We start from the raw sequence: 17799 nt of genomic DNA, 5'->3' as shown, positions 1-17799 counted from the left end.
CAACAGTGCCTCAAATAGTATTTGGAGATCTTGAGTCCCTTGCCCATAGAAGGAATGGTTTATTTTGCCTTAAACCTCAAGGTAGACTCCATCATGTCATGGAAGTCAATGCATCAGAAGGTTGAAGCAACTAGTTGAATCATATCTACAGTTATTAAGTAGAGAGGGAGGGGAGAGACATAATGGTACTCAGCTAGCCTTCTACTTTAAATATACTTCTGGCTATATGCTCAGGAAGTGGACTCACCCAAATTTAGTGTGAGTCTTCACTCCACAATTAATCTAATCAAATAAAGCCTTAAAGGCATGCCCATATGCTAAACCAATTGACATAATCCCTCACAGGTGGGCCTCAAGGCTTGCCTTCTACGACATTGTATATCCTGTCAAATTGACAGTGTTGAACATCATAGAAAGTTTACTACAAAATTTGGGCTAACACAAAGCATTTTTCACAGCATGAATGCTCTGGAGAATCAGATTGTTTTGACAAGCCATGGAATCCTTTGGGCTTTAGTGTTGCATTTAGAGAAATGGATGAAAATACAGATGTAAGATTACTTTGAAAGTCAAATGAGATAAGAGAAAAAAAAGAAATTTTTGGAATTTCATCTAGATATGACCTGTATTTTCAGCTTTCTAGGTAAAATATCAGAAATGCAATAATGATCCAGAAAATAGTCACAGAAACTGACTTTCTTGAACTTCTCCTTTTTTATTTTCTGTTCTTCTTCCATCTAACAAGCTCCTCCTTATCTTCTTTAGCCTCCAGGGAAATATTAATGGGAAGCTCTTTTCTTGGCTTTCTCCTCCTCCTCTTTTGCCTCCTACGGTGCAGCTCAGAGGTGCCTAGTATTCAAGTGCTCTATATTCAATCTCCAATGTGTGTGCACACATTAAAAAATGCTTCTCTAGTTTCTGTCACAATCCAGTGTTAGCAATTACATTTGATACCTCATTGTTCTCACCTTTAAGCATCCTATTCCTTTCATCAAAATTTCCCCAGTTTCTCAAGCCATACCCCACCACCACCCCCATGTCTTTGTGTGTGTGTGTGTGTGTGTGTGTGTGTGTGTGTGTGTGTGTGTGCGCATCTGCTCACACGCACATGCTCTACAGCACATGTATAGAAGTCAGAAGATAACATTAGATGCTAATCCTTGCATCCTACCTTGTTTGAGACACAGTATCTTTGTTATTCACCAATACATGCTTCAGAATATCTGACCCATGAACCACTTGAGATTATCCTGTCTCTACTCCTCATCTCTCACCATAGGACACCTAGTTTAGAGACACTTGGGCGAAATGCTGAGCTTTTATGTGTGATCTAGGCATATAACCTTAGGTTCTCACACTTGTATGGTCTAGTTTCATATCTTTAACTGTTGGATACCTTAACCAAAATGAAAGGGTTGATCTATTTTAGATTCCAAATCATATTCCATCCCTGAGAGGAATCAAGACAGAAATAGAAGTCAGGCATCCTCCTTTTGTTCCTCTTGTTTCTCTTCCTTATTTCATTCCCCTCCTTCTTTTTCCCTACCTCTTCCCCTTCTTATTTCCTCTATCATATCCCTACTCCAGGAAAATAGTTACAAAAAGGTTTCCTTTTTTTCTTTACCTCCTCCTTCTCTTTCTCCTTTTCCTCCTGGGGTGGAAAAGGAGTATCAGAGGCAGATACTTGCATAGTTTGCATAAGGATCTAGGTTTATCTGTATGTCAGGGGATATCCCTGTTTGTGATGTTCATGTGGGTATCCCATCTCTAACTTACTTTATAGCCAATACAGTGAGGCAGAAATCGTGGAGGATGCTCCTTGCTGGCTGGCAGGCAGGTTTAGGCTTAACTAGGTTTCTTACACAGCCCAGGATTACCACTTGCCTAGGAATGGGGCTGCCCACAGTGGAATTCATCTTCCTGCATCAATTAACAAAGATAATCTCCAGTAGACATACCCTCAGGTCAATCTGATCTAGGTAATTCCTCAGTTGTTATTCACTTCCCAGATAATTCTAAATTGTACCAATTTGATAGTTAAAGCTGTCTAGGACTTAACACTAAACACTTTTACTACTAACTATTTTCACAACTCTCCTTTCTCTATTTTTGTCCCCATATAACTCTTCCACAACATGCCACAATTTTATCAATTCTATGTTGTAAATAATATACACTAACCTAGTATCATAAAATTTTTTTAAGGAAAAATAAACTTAAGTCAGCAAAGATAGATTTAAATTATTGCCCCAGATAGAGAAACTATAAATATGCTTAGAGCACACAATCATCCATAAATATTGTTTTTACCTTTGCAATGTGTGAAACATTATGGTTGTGACATAGTATAGCCCCATCAAAACATAGGTTTCTGTTATTATTGTATGTATTGTTTAGTTTCAAAGTTATTTTTATTTTTATCTTAAATTTCTTCTTGGACAATTTCATATATATATATATATATATAATATATATATATATATATATATATGTGTGTGTGTGTGTGTGTGTGTGTGTGTGTGTGTGTGTGTGTGTGTTATATTCTGTTTGTTCTATCCCTCTGCTATCTCATATCTCTCTCCCATTCTTTTTTTCCTCCTCTTTACATGCCCCTTTCCCACATTCATGTCTTTTTTGTTTTGTTTTGTGATCTACTGATATTAACCAGGACCATATGTGCAGGCCCAAGTTTGGGACTATGCTTTGGAGACAGGTGGGTTTCCCTCTAGTACACAACTGAAAGCAATGACTATCCCTCTCCCAGAATTTATCAGCTGCCAAAAGTTTGTCAAGGAGGGGAAGGGCTCTATGAACCTTTCCTTGATTCATGTTTGGTGTTAGCAGGCTCAATGCAGGCAGCCACACAGCTATAAGATTATATTTGCAATACTGTGTCATATCCTGAATTTTTAATAAGATTACACTTATTTAATTATGTATTTGTGTGTGTCTCTCTCTCTGTGTGAGTGTGTGTGTGTTTGTGTGTGTGTGTGTGTGTGTATGTGTGTGTGTGTATGTACATGCATGTCCTGATGTACATGTTGAAGTTAGAGGAATACTGTGGGAATCGGTTCCCTTCTTCTACACTGTAGGTCCAGAGTATTGGATTAAGATTCTCAGGGTTAGTGGAAAATACTTTTATCCAATGAACTTTCTTGCCAGCTTATTGTTTTCTAAAATTAATGGAGATTATATTTATCATGAATATTATCACAGGACAAGGCATATAATAATGGTCAAGTAAGATGCAGCCATTACTTTGTATATAAATCTAAAAATGTTTCATAATGTGCTTACATAATAGTCCCTTATTATTACTCTTTTTTCCTATCTGCAGGTTATAACAATCGGTACTTGACCCCTACCACAAACAGTGAGTACTCAAAGCTGTGGTACCCCAATATACCCAGGACCCCCTTTCCTAGAATTAACTCCATAAAACAGAAATTTACAATATCCATTCCCATAAGTTTTCCAGAACAGCTCCATCAGCCCTTACTTTCTATATCCGCTGTGCCAATCTCTATAGCTAAAAACACTATCTCCAGAGTCTGTAGTATTTCTACACTACTTTGTATGGTATCTGCTCTCCACTCAGCCAGTTCTGTGCTTTCTGTGCTTGGGCCACCCAAGACACTAGTTTGACATTTCAGCACCTTAACTTTAGTCCACCCATTGGACACACTAGCTATTTATGAAGGCCAACTATCTCTGATCTCTCAATTTCCAAATCTCACCTCAAGGATCTGACTTTTCCAGACTACCTTCTATTAATAGCCCTTTCTTTACATTCACATCTGGACCATGGCTTTTTTCTCTGATTGTGATGACTGATTCTTTTATTTTTTCTTCTTTGGAATTTACTTCAACTTAATTTATTCACTCCTCGTGTATTTATCACCTACTTCATACTCACTTTCTATTAAAGGCTGAATGCTTCAATTGATAATGAGCAATCTGTATATGTTCATGTGTGAATTCCATTTGAATATTAGGAAATTATTCTAGATCTTAGTCATGATTGTGATTATTTTACCTTCTCTTTATTTTTCCCAGACATAGGCATAGCGTCTACTAAGAGTCTAGGCATCTGTTACAGAGGGCTACATTTATATCGTATATTCTGTCAAACTGAAGCCCATGGTCCAAAATTATTCTATAGGGGATAAAAAAAGTTAGAATAGTGACTATATCACTTTAGCTTCAAAAACAATCTTAATCTAGGGAAATGGATCAGTGGGTAAATGCACTTACTATAAAAAGTCAGGGATAACCCCAGCACCATGGCAGGTAGAAATGGGAAAATACTGGGACTTGCTGGTGCAAGCCTACCTCCAGAATTAGTGAGACCATGTCTCATGGAAATCAGAAAGAGTGCAGAACACTGCAGCCTCCATGCATACCTAGGTACATGCATCCGCACACACACTTTGCACATAAACCACACTTATACTTGCACATCAGTAAGTAAATAAATGAATAAATAATTCACACCCATGTTGTCAGATTCATTACCCAGTAAAAATATATAAATAACCCAGATGTATATGAGCAGGTTAATGAATTAAAATTAATAAAACCAGGGTGATGGTGGTGCACGCCTTTAATCCCAGCACTCGGGAGGCAGAGGCAGGAGGGTCTCTGTGAGTTTGAGGCCAGCCTGGTCTACAGTGCAAATGCATGTAGGCTCCAAAGCTATGTAGAGAAACCCTGTCTTGAAAAAAATTAATAGAACTTGTCCATGCAGTCAGATATTGTTAGCCATACTAAGAGGGAAATTCTCACATTTATCATAGATAATATTGAGAATATCCTCACAAAAAGAGAAATGCTATATGATTTTTCTCTTGAGAGATATAGAATAGTAATTTCATATAAAAAAGTGCCAATAGTAGTTAGTACAGGTTACGGAAGGACAAATGAGAGCTGTTTAATTATTTAGAGTTCTAGTTTTGTAAGATGAGAAGATTCTAAAGACTGGATCCACAGCAGCTAAATGCAACCACCCCCGTTGACTAGAGCCACAATGGGCTACAGTGCATATTAAACTCCCCACTTGCTCTTTTCTGCTACAGGTACAAGCCCATCTTTGGAACTCTTCACCGTCAACTTCACTATAACCAACTTGCGCCATACAGAGGGCATGGGATCCCAAGGATCTGAAATATTCAACAGAACAGAGAGGATCTTGAATCTATTGGTCAGAACTATCTCACACTCACCCTGTCTCATCTCAGTCTTGTACCTCTCAGCTTCTTAGATCACCTCCTCTTTTGTCCACAGCTCAAGCCCATGTTCAAGAATACCAGTATTGGGCACCTTTATTCTGGTTGCAGACTGATCTTGCTGAGGTAAGAACTACAGAGTATTTATGCAGGGCATGTAGAAGAACACCATGAGCTATCTCCTAACTCCCTGCTCCTAGTATTCTAGGAGGAGGTGACCTCCAACTCCTCTCTAGTCCTTTTGCTTTCAGAGGAAAATGTAGACTCCATTTACTTTCAGGAGACAAATTTTATTGAGCACTTCTTGCTATGTTTTGTTATATTTTCAGTATAAACTCCCCAGAGGAGGCCTTATCCACTCTGAGGAATGGATGGGGGACATTAGGATATGGGGAGGTATTGAGGAGGTAGAAAGGGAAGGGGAAAACTGGGGTTGGAATGTAAAATGAAAAAGATTTTTAATTAAATACAAAGAAGTACTAATCACTAGTCTATATTACCAATTAAATGTTGGATGAGAGTCCTTTTATGAATTTATTGAAATTTATATTGCTTAAAATAACAAAAATTCATTTATATTTATGTTGCTGTAGCAAAATACTCTGGCCAAAGAAAAAATAAAACCCCAACATACATAAGGAAATATTTATTTGACTTATACTTCTAGACTATAGACCATCATGTGAAGAAGTTAAAGTGGAAAGGGCTTGAGACAACTGGTCACATCATACCCACAGTTAAGAGCAGAGAAAAATTAATGCACTCATCTGTCTGCTGACTACTTGCTAGCCTTCTGCGCTCCTTAAAGGCTCAAGATTGATGCTACTCATAGTGGTCTGGGTCTTCCTACATCGATTAACAAACTGGACCATTTCTCACAGGCTTGGTGACAAACTGATCTGATCTGTTTAATTCCTCATTAAGACTTTCCCCAGGCAATTCCAGCTTATGGAAGGTTGACATTTAAACCTAACCATCACGGGTCTGATACTGTTGATTTATTTCACACACAAAAATAAGCCATAGAGTTGTAGAGAAATGTACCTGGCATCATAAGCCAGTTGAAATTGTTTTCTTTTACCTTATTTGCATTCTTCTTTTCCCACCCCCATTGTCACATTTCTGTTAGTAGGGCATGTAAGGTCATGTTATAGATGTAACATTAAAGGATAGCACAAATACTGGCATGTTTAAATGTTGTCTTTATTGCAAGGACATTAGCTCTGTTGTTAGTTATTTTCTTCTGGCACCAAGGTTATAATTGTTCATCAGTAGCCTCACTTCTCTTCTTCAATGAAACTTTTCTGAGGCCCAACCTGGAGTTTCCTTCTCCCCATCTCTGTCACTTTTACTTGCACAGGCCTGAGAATGATGGAACAGCCACTAGAGTGGATGCTGTCTGCACTCACCATTCTGATCCCATGGGCTTTAAGCTGGACAGAGAGAAGCTGTACTGGGAATTGAGCCATAATACCCATGGTGTCACCAAGCTAGGATCCTTCACTTTAGAAAAGGACAGTTTGTACATCAATGGTGAGCATCCTCTTAGGAACTATAAGCTGAAGATGAGAATGTTACCCTAGGATAAGTGGACTCTCTGACTGATCATTCCTATATATGATCTTCAACCTGAGCAACCACCTGCTGCTGACACATGAGCTCTGAGTCTTCAAGTCCTTCTGTTTTCTCTAGATTACTGCATTACAAAGACATTATTTAGACATATGTCTAACCAACAAATGCTTTCCTCTGGTTGAAGCCAGTGGTGGTTCAGTAGTGGTTTAAATCTAGGGTTGTTTGTTGTTTTGTTTTACATTGAAGTAAGTCTTGTTATATGACTGAGACTGTCGTATAAAATGTAACCCAGCCTATCCTCAACCTGATGATTCTCCTGCTTCAGCCTCTCATGAATGCTGGGGTTATAGGTATATACCCTCATACCTGTCTATATCATTATCTATGAGGAGCTACAATGTCTCTATCATGCTTGCTATGCATCAGGACATATTTTCTGAACCTTACTTCCATCAGAAGCTTTCATTTGAAATCTCACACTGAGCTTGGAGTGGTGGCTCATGCCTGTAATCCTTGGGTGTGCCTGGTAAATTCAGGCATCATTGTTTGATCTCTAGTAATATAAGGAAGAAGAGGAGAAAGGGAGAATTAGGGGAGGAAAGTAAAGGAGAAGAAGCAGAAGTAGAAACAAGAAGTTTTTACCAGGTGAGGTGGTCCCTATCTGTAATCAAAGCACTTAAAATGTGAGGTGGGAGGTTTTCTGCAAGTTTGTGCTCAGCCTGGGTTACATAGAGAATTCAAGGCCTATCTGGGATACAAACTATTGTCTCTCTACCTCAAAGAAAACAAAGATTCCATCTCAAACAAGATAAAAACAAAAAAAGTTGAGTCTTTTATCTTCCTCCCCATAGGCTTTGAGAAATGATAGTTTACAAATACATGTTGTAGAAAATAGAATGTGTTTAAATTGTAAATCCATGGGAAAATAGACAGTTATCTTGATAACACCTAGATTATTATTTTTTATTGGTTTCTCAAGACAGGGTTTCTTATTTCTGTGACTGTTAAGAAACTCATTCTATAGACTGGCCTAGAACTCACAGAGATCCTCTGGGTCTCACACTGTGAAATGCTGGATAAAAGGTGTGTGCCACCACAACCCAGCCAATACTTGGATTCTAAGTGTTCCACTGTATAGACTTGAAGTCTCATCTGGCGATGGGGCTGATGGGCCTCAGCTATATCATAAACATTTCTGTCCTTGCATTCTGATTCTCCCCTTTTATCGTTTCAGATTTTACCCATCAAACCTCTGCTCCCACTCCCAACAGTGAGTATTTAAAAGTCTGAAGATTGTGTTCATCACACCATCTGGGAGCAATATCTGATCCATAACTTACTGAATCCAAGGTCATAGAGAAGAAAAAATAAATTAAAAGCTGGACTGACACACCCACCACCATTTCTTTATGAGCTAATTTAGAGAACAGAGATGCTCTCTTGTGATGTTCATGCACTACCTCAAACACCAATTTTTATTCTAATCCATCTCTCCTCAGCTCCTGTGACGTCGTCTCTGTTTTTCCCAGGGACTTCCACCACACAATCTAACCCCTCAACAGGTAAGTGACTTCTCTCTACAACTCCTTCTAGTAAGTAAATTCTCCCAGCTTCATAGATAGGACTTTGGAGATGATTGAGGGAAGCTATAATGTTCATGCGTGCTTCCTGTTGTGTGCACGTTTTAAGAGCAGGAGAAATGCTACCCTCAAATTTTCATCCATAGCTATCTTGGACAATTTGTTTATCCTATTAGTGCCTTTCTTCAACTACCAAATGATGCATTTATTTACAACTTCACACTAACGCTTAAAAGTCACGTATTTAATCCTATCACTTTAGCAGGGTAGTAGAATATTTGAGTCACATGCCCAAGCCCAGGGTTTGGCTTTATTTTAATTTTATTTTTTGTGCATATGTGAGTTTATGCTATGCAGGTGCAGGTGGCTACAGAGACCAGAAAAGAGTTTCTGATCCCCTGTGGTTGGAGTTGTAAGCTTTTGTGAGCCACAAGATGTGGGTGCTGTGAACTAAACCTGGGTTTAGCAGGAAGTGATCTTAATTGCTGAGCCATTTTTTTGACAGCCTATATTTTGGGTTTAATCAAGAAATACTTGCTTACCACCTATTTTGTATTAGATATAAAGGTTAAGATGTTGCATATGTCCTGTAGTTCATCAAAGTTCAGTTCATTAGGTAAATTAAAGTAAGATATGCAATTATAATTAATAATAAAACCACTAAGAGAGGCACTAAGGATGTTCTTCAGTAAGTAGACTACTTACCCACCATACATAAAGCATTATTTATGGTCAATCCACAGAACACCATAAAATTAGGTGTGTGGCCACACACCTGCTATTCTACAATTCAAGTGGTTATCCTTAGTTACATGGAGAGTTTGAGACCAGCCTGGGGTACCCAAGAACCTATCTACAAAAAATAGATTTTTATGAAATTTCACTCTATGTTGTGTGGTTTTATATTCTTTAATTTTTGTTTTGAATAAATAATAATAGATTCCAGAGTTGATGGTAATTAGTACAAACTTCTTTATATAATTCACCTATTTTTCCCCAATAACTAAACTTTATTTAAAATTGCATTATAAAAGTCTATAAACTTCAATTAGATCTTTCTAGTTGTTCTTCTTTCCTTTTTGGCAATGATAAGACACTCTGAACAAAAATAACTTCAAGAAGTACTTTTGCTTCTCATTTGGGCTTATGCTTCCAGGCTACAGTCCATCACTGAGGAAAATAAGCATAAGCAAGAACTTGGAGGCAGGAATCATGGAAGAATTGTGCTTACTAGCTTGCTTTCTGGCTTAGTCACAGCCTCAAACTTAGCTAATTTTCATAAAACATTCCAAGACCACCTGCCCTGGCAATCATGCCACCCATAGTTGGATTGGTGCCTTATATCAAGGAATAAGACAACCACATGTAGACATACCCACAGGCCAATATGATCTAGGCAATTCTCAATGGTGGTTTTTCCTTTCAGTTGTTTGTGGGGCAGTGGTTCTCAGTCAGTGAGTCACTACCCCTTTATCAAATCTCTATTTCTAAAAATATTTACATTATTACAATTCATGACAGTAGCAAGATTACAGTTATGAAGTAGTAATGAAAATGATTTTATGGTTGCACGGTCACCACAACATGATGAACTCTATTAAATGGTTGTAGCATTAGAAAAGTTGAGAACCACTGTTCTAGGGGTGCCAAGTTGACAAGTAAAGCTTTGTGGGTAATTGTTACATAAGCACCTGGTCATGTATGTGTTTCCACAGCATCTTATCACATGAACAGATTCCTAAAGCCATTACCATAATTAAGGTCACAAAATCTCCCTTCTATCAAGCCAACCATTAGCAATCACTAATATGTTTTCCTTCTCAGAAGGAATATTATTTTGAGGGCATTACATAAATGGAAAAATACAAGGCATAATTTTGGAATTATCTTTTTTTCTCTACCCATTCCAATGACCTTGAGAGATTTTAGTCTCTCTTCTCTTTCTTCCTTTTTTTTATTTTCAGTGTTGGGATCAAACCCAGGGTCCCGCTAGGCAAGTATTCCACCAATTTACATTCATAGCTTCTTCCCTTTTATTTTGATCCATGATCTTGCTATGTAGCTCAGACTGACTTCAAGCTCGAAGTGCTTCAGGGCTGGAGAGATAGCTCAGCTGTTAAAGGCTAGGCTCACAATTAAAAATATAACTTGCTGTGCTTTTATCTTTCCCTCTTGATTGCACTCTCATTTGTTATTTATACACAGTTATCTAGTCTTCATAATTTCCCTACATATACACTTCTTATTTATAGTGAGGTATGGTCAGGGAACACATCCACAGATATATGACTAGTGGTGGAGTCAGGGATGTTTTCAAACTAAATGTAATTAAGCATTGTCCTATAACCATGGTAACAGCCCTCTAAAGGGTGCTGTATTCATTAAAGGACAAGTTCTAGGCAAGATGGGGTTGAATCAGTGAAAGAAGGCTTCTCTTAAGGATGAAGTTAGGTTGATGTTCAAAACATTTGTCAAGTATTGCAAAGGCTTTAATTAGCTTTTTTTCTGTTCCTTTCCCCCAAACCATGTAATTTCTCTGATTTTTTTAACCTTTCTTGGGAACTTATAAGGGTCACACCTCTATTCCTAGCCACTTGGCCTGGCTCATACACCTCCACAAGTACTTTTTCTTGTGTCTATGGCATTCTGCCACAGTTCAGTAACACTGTTCATTCATACACAGTTAAAAATTCATTTTAGCATTGTCCTTTCACCATCCCATAGCCTCCCTTTGAGTCAACATTTGGCATTCTTGATAATTGTACATCTGAATTTCTTCCTATGTGGAAGTGGAAAAGTAACATAGTTGTTAATACAGAAACTTTTTAAATGTGTGCTTTGTTTCTTATGAGGCTTTTGGTCTACCTGTCCTAGGTACCATGATCTGACTGCTTATTTCTAACTTCCTGTCTTAGTCCTCAGAAGTTGTCTTAGAGGTAAGATCAAGTGTGAAATAGACATAACCTTTTCTCCCCTTGATTGCAGTGGTCACACCTGTCTTGGCACAGTTCACCCTCAATTTCACCATCACTAACCTGGAGTTCAAGGAAGACATGCTGTACTATGGATCCAGGAATTTCAACACTCTGGACAGAGTCCTCCAGCACCTGGTGAGAGGCATTCCCATTGCATCTAAGTCCCACCTTCTTTGACCTTGCTACTATTACCTGAGTCAGAGCTCCTGCTGGCTTTGCTCAGTGATTCTTTCTTATTTCCCCTCTTCTTTCTCATAGCTCAAACCCCTGTTCAAGACCAGCAGTCTGGGATCTCTCTTTTCAAGCTGCACACTGATGTCACTCAGGTGAGTCCATCCCCAATACAAACTCAGTCAAATAGATGGATGGAGCTGAGCAATGGGCTCCCAATGGTCAGACTCTTAGTATTTACAGTCACAACCGTCTGACTATGAAACAGCAACAATACCAGCAGCTAAATGCTACTAAGTTCCTGAAGTATTTTATGATTTTATATTTTATAATTAATAGTTCATAGTTTTTTGTATCTAATAGTTCTTCAGTTTGAGCAAAAAATTCATGAAGCAGGAACAGAAAGGGAAACTGAGGTGCACATAAATAAATGCTTTATGTCACATCACACAGAATAATATACCATATTCAAAAACACATATAGTATACTTAAGGGGATATATGTATATGTGTATACTCTTTTGTAATTGCCACATACATTTAATCTAAAATACATATTACACACTTTATGGCAATTATATATAAGTAAGCTATAAAATATTTATATAGGGGTTGAAGATTTAGTTCAGTGGTAGAGTGCATAGCATGCACAAGGCCCTACGTTCATTCCCTAGTACTCAAAAATTAGTTATAGTTTGGGCTGGGCTATGACTCGGTGTTAGAGTCCTTGACTACATTGTGGAAAGCCTTAGGTTCCATTTCCATCAGTACATAATATGCATAGTAACAGCACATAATATATGTTATATTACAATAACACATAGATATCCAGTTATTAATATATTGAATTTATATTTATATATCTTTATTTCATATTTGAAATCCTATATAATTGTGCTGTGTTACTTATATACACTGATAGTCACAGTGGGAACTGAGCAATGTCAACCCATTAGGATTGTTCTGAGTATGAATGATGCATTTGTTATAGAATTAATAAGCCTTCTTAGTAAAAAAAATTACTCTGAGCAGTTAGAGATTAATAAAAGAAAATGCACTTTATTACTAGCACATGACTAGTTCCATGTAATGCACAAAAGGGTACCAGCCTCAAACAGAAATTTAACCAATTTACATAGACCTCAGGCTTGAATATTCCACATAAGATGCCATCCTTAAATCTCATTTAGGTTCTGGCCTCAGGTTCCACTTTGAGCAATTTAAACAGAAACAGGCGACTGCAAGCCTGGCTATGTAGGCAAATGGGAGATTTGCACAACTAAGTCATTGTAAGAGTTATTTTTTTGTATATCGTGTTGTTCCTTTCAAATACTTGCTACCCAGGATCATCTTGCCAGCCTGGTAGAATTATGCTTTTCCTGATAAGAGCACAGGGGAGTTAGGGCATGATTAGAACTTAATGGTAGTGATGAGCCTGAGCTGCCCCCTTGGGATGCTCTTGGAGGTATATACTTTGACATGGGGAAAGGCATAATGGCTGATTGTAAGTCAGGGTTGTCTCCTTTTGTCATGGGAATGGAACCTAGTTAGAGCTCAATTTTGGTAAGTAAGCATTAGCAGAAGAATTTTCTCAGCAACCCTAAATTTAATTGTTGTACAAAATTTCTTTCCTAGATTTTCTAGAAATGTTGATTAGTACAATATTTATCATCCAGTCATAAAGAAGCAGCCTTCGTTATTCTACATCATGCAGCAGTATTTCTTGAGCAAGTTTGTTAGTAAATCTTTTATAGCATCAATTCTATTACTCTGGCATCACAGTTATGAATACAAAGGACTGAACCCCTGCCTGGGGAATGTTGAGTAAATGGTTATTATCACACTTGAAATAATTGAATTCATAGCTGTGTGGCATGAGAGCAATTCATCCACTGGCTGGTTATCTGGATTAATAGTCTGCAACTAATGCTGAAGGGGCATGTCTGTCATCCCTTCTACTAAGAGGTTACTCCAGTAGAAGCCTATGAAGCAGCACAGGAAACAGTCTCTGAGACAGCAAGTTCAAGCCCAGCTTAGAAAACTTACTGAAACCTTGTCTCAGAAATAAAATAAAAAATTTTAAAGCTAATTTTTTTTTAAAAAAGGAAGGCTGGAGATGTTGCTCAGCAACAGAAATGCCAGCCTAGAATTCACCAGTGAGGGTGTGGAATATACATGAAACATAGAGTACATGCTTGGAATCTGCCAGTGTGAGGTTGGGTTAATTCTCTAACAGCCTGCATGCATGCATTCTTGCTTGCACATGTGTACGCATGCACATGTGCACACACACACACACACACACACACACACACACACACACACACACACACACACACTGGTAAGGCATTGAAACCTTCTGATGTTAAACTGACTCAGCAAATGTTTCAAACAGACCCTAAAATGGGCAACTCTCTCCAACAATGTAAGAGCCATGATTCTTCCCCAAAATCCCCAGCCCTAGTGTTCCATAGGACCTGATGTAACTAACATTAGCCTTCTGAATGCCAACTCTCTGAAGTACAATGTCATGACCATCTCTTCTGAGTCCACTTCTGTCCATTTAAGCTTGGCTTTCAGAACCGCATGTCCATCAGAATCAGTGACAACACTCAGATATCCTGACAGCATGTGGATTTCTAATCCCTATTAATATAACCCTCTCTCTGTCTATCACACATTTGAAGAGACTTACTTCACAATATACAAAGACAGATGTCGTTGTGATCCTAACTATTGGTTATGGTGTTTGTTTCCCCCAAGGACACCTCCTTGTTATAATTTCCTAGTCTTTTGAGTTAGAGTCTGGCAGAAAGAGAGGAAAGAATGAACAGTGGTTGGCAGAGCTACTCCAACTATGTTCTATACTTACCAATACTTACCCAGGTCTAAGGAAGACGGAACAGCCACCAGAGTGGATGCCATCTGCACTTATCACCCTGACCCCAAAGGCCACAGATTGGACAGGGAGCAGCTATACTGGGAGATGAATAGGTTGACTCATGGTGTCACCAGACTGGGTCCCTACACCCTAGACAGGAACAGCCTCTATGTCGATGGTAAGCATCTGGATGTGGCTGGTTTCTTTGTGAATTGGCAGCACCTATACTCAGGCTTTATTTACCCTCCCTGCCTGGTTCTCAGGTGTTAGCTATGTCCTCAATAGGTGCTGACTCAGTTAAAACTGACTTAACCCTTATCTGATAAGAGATTTCCTGATAGGCCTTATGTCATGAACCCCAATCTATTATATGTGCTTAAGTCTCTCTGGTACTTCTTGTATCAATTACTTTTCTCATTACAGATACCCAACAGAAGCAACTTAAGTAGATATAGGTTTATTTGGGCTCATAACTTTATAAAGGACAATCCATCATGGAGGGAGGGTGTTTGAAACAGTTCCTCCCATAGCAGTGCCAGCTCATGGTGCTGCTTGTTGCATATCGGAAAGCACAGACTCTAAACCAGAACCCAGAACAGTATGTCTATAAAAGCCTACCATTGATGATTTATGACCACAAGCTAGGTGCTATGTCCCTGAGATTTCACAGTCTCCCAAAACAGTGCCAACAACTTGGGAACAAATTGTTTGAACACTAGGGCCTGTGAATGCCATTTTACATTCAAACTGCAACAGTACACTTCTCGGTCTCAAACATGATCCTCTCTTATCCTCTTTTGTTATGGCAGGTTTCACCCATCAGAGCTCTGCACTTATCACCAGCAGTGAGTATTCAATAGATGTTTCAGTGACTCCCTATCTTATACCAAGCAAAGCTGGAGCCTTTCATGTACTTTGGCTAGAACAAGGGATCTGGGAAGACAGTTCTTTACCTCTTTTTCTGTCCACACATCCAAGACAATCCCAGTTCAAGATCTGTGTGCAAAAAAGTTACATGAATCATATCTCTTTTCTGTTATTTCTGCAAGGAGAGTGCCTTGCTTTTTACTAATGAAAGTTTCTTTGTAGCTTCTGAGACTACTGCAGGAAACCTGGGAATCTTTGGGACTCACTCCTTCCCCAGAACCACAGGTTAGTACTAGTTTGAGGCACCTATGTTAGAAGGAGCACAAAAGTGTCAATGCCTCTAATATTATATACAGAAAGATAGGATGTTATAGTATATCTAGTAATTTCATCAACCAACAATTTCCACTGATCACCTAGTCTGTTTCAGACACTGGAAAAGATACCAAACACACACACACACACACACACACACACACACACACACACACACACACACACAGTCTCTGCTCTTAGAATTTATATTCCTATGGCTACTCTGATGATGTTCATGTTGGTGTTCATAGTGTCAGTAGTGATGGTGTTATTCATAGTTTTGATGGAAGTAATCATGTTGGTGATATTAATGATTATGGCCATAGAGATGGTGGTGGTATTACAGTTACATCTTGATCAAAATGTCACAACATTGGCCTTGGAGCCTATAAGAACCTGTCCTCCACCATGAAATGGACTAAGCCCCTGATTCTGTAAGCCACTCTATTAAATGTTTCCTTTGTAAGCGATACCATGGTTCTGGTGTTTCTTCACAGAAACAGAAACTCTAAGACAGAGGCAATTCCTCAATTGAGGTTTTTCCTCTTTCCAGTGACACTATTTTTTGTTAAGTTGACAAAAATTAGGTAGTACAGTATCCTTTATGAGGATGTAGAACTGATTATAAGACCATTTCACTGGCAATATAAGTAACAATTATTGACAAAGGAATGATTCAAAATAGATACAAAGAGATGGAAATTGGTATAATGGACACTTGTAGTCCAGGGGGATATTTGAGGGCTTTGTTGAGTCCCAGGCAATAGCTTGAGGGACAGTAGTGAGGAAGGCAATGAAAGTCATTGCCATAGAATTGGTGGGATTACAATCTAAGCAAAGGAATTAGGTGCTAAAAATAAGACATCTAAGAGCATCTTGGCCTCCTTCCTTCTTCCACTCTACTTTTTACCCATCAGAATCCTTGGTCTAGGACATATCACTTTGGGTCCATTGTTTTCCTCATCCTCACTCCATCTGCCACTAATACCTCTTACTTAGACACCAGAATTATTTTTCCTGGGGTCTCTAGGCTTTTATTTCTCCCTCTTTATTCTGTTTGCCACAAACCAACAACAGAAAGGTTTTTATTTTTTAGTTCAAATTATGAACAAGCTTGCTTCATATGTCAATTCCTTCTCCCTCTTCCTCCCCTCCCCCCAACCGTCCCCGAAACCCCCCATCTGCTCCCCATTCCCTGTCCACTCCCCAGGGAGGGTAGGTCCCTTGACAGGGGCTCCCCAAAGTCCACCACATGATCCTAGGCCGGGCCTAGGCCCTCCCCCATGTGTCTAGGCTGAGAGAGCATCCCTTCACGTGGGATGGGCTCTCAAAGTCCCTTCTTATACCAGGGAAAAATACTGATCCACTACCAGGGGCCCCATAGAGTGCTGAGGCCTCCTCATTGGCATCCATGTTCAGGGGTCTGGATCAGTCCCATGCTGTCCTCCAAGACAGCACTCTGGGGTCCATGTGCTCCCCCTTGTTCAGGCCAGCTGTTTCTGTGGGTTTCACCAGCCTGGTCTTGACCCCTTTGATCTTCATTGCTCACTCTCTGCAACTGGGTTCCAGAGTTCAGTGTTTATCTGTGGGTGTCTGCATCTCCTTTCATCAGCCACTGGATGAGGGCTCTAGGATGGCATATAAAGTAGTCATCAGTCTCATTATAGGGGAAGGGCATTTAGGTTATCCTCTCCACCATTGCTTAGATTGTCAGTTAGTGTCATCCTTGCAGATCTCTGGAAATATCCCTAGTGTCAGATCTCTCCTCGGACCTATAATGGCTCCCTCTGATAGGGTGTCTCTCATCCTGCTCTCCTCTATTCTTCCCCCAACTCAACATATATATATATATATATATATATATATATATATATATATATATATATGCACACACTTTCCCATATATATGAACACAGACACAACAAAGACCTGTCATATGTAACTTAATTTATGGTTCACATCTGCTATGTTTCAGAACCAATTAAGCAGCAGTTGGTAAAGGTTGTAGGACTCTTCTTTTCTTTCTCTTACACACACACACACACACACACACACACACACACACACACACACACAAAGGAAGTATATACATTCTTAATCTGCATTGGTTTAAGGACAAATTGAGTGGAGTCCTCTGATACAGAGAATAACAGCCTCTCTTTGGGAAGACTGGTGCAGGCTGTAGGATGGGTGACAAGAATCTCATGCAA

At 39.0% G+C, this 17799-nt stretch overlaps 1 protein-coding gene across 1 annotated transcript in view; it reads left to right on the top strand.

Annotated features, from left to right (window-relative positions):
* LOC113835255 (mucin-16-like) overlaps window positions 1-17799 on the top strand; it is a 153608-nt gene that overhangs the window by 39504 nt on the left and 96305 nt on the right. Inside the window, exons 7-16 of the mRNA XM_035444198.1 lie at window positions 5076-5200; window positions 5284-5351; window positions 6586-6758; window positions 8035-8070; window positions 8300-8362; window positions 11366-11490; window positions 11614-11681; window positions 14413-14585; window positions 15217-15317; window positions 15457-15559. Of these exons, the coding sequence (XP_035300089.1) occupies window positions 5076-5200; window positions 5284-5351; window positions 6586-6758; window positions 8035-8070; window positions 8300-8362; window positions 11366-11490; window positions 11614-11681; window positions 14413-14585; window positions 15217-15317; window positions 15457-15559 (1035 nt within the window). The remainder of the gene's footprint in view (window positions 1-5075; window positions 5201-5283; window positions 5352-6585; window positions 6759-8034; window positions 8071-8299; window positions 8363-11365; window positions 11491-11613; window positions 11682-14412; window positions 14586-15216; window positions 15318-15456; window positions 15560-17799) is intronic.

The sequence above is a fragment of the Cricetulus griseus genome, chromosome 4, assembly GCF_003668045.3.
Source record: "Cricetulus griseus strain 17A/GY chromosome 4, alternate assembly CriGri-PICRH-1.0, whole genome shotgun sequence".
Classification (NCBI taxonomy): Eukaryota; Metazoa; Chordata; class Mammalia; order Rodentia; family Cricetidae; genus Cricetulus; species Cricetulus griseus.
The sequence above is the reverse complement of the archived record's forward strand: the minus strand, read 5'-3'. Positions and strand labels throughout refer to the sequence as shown.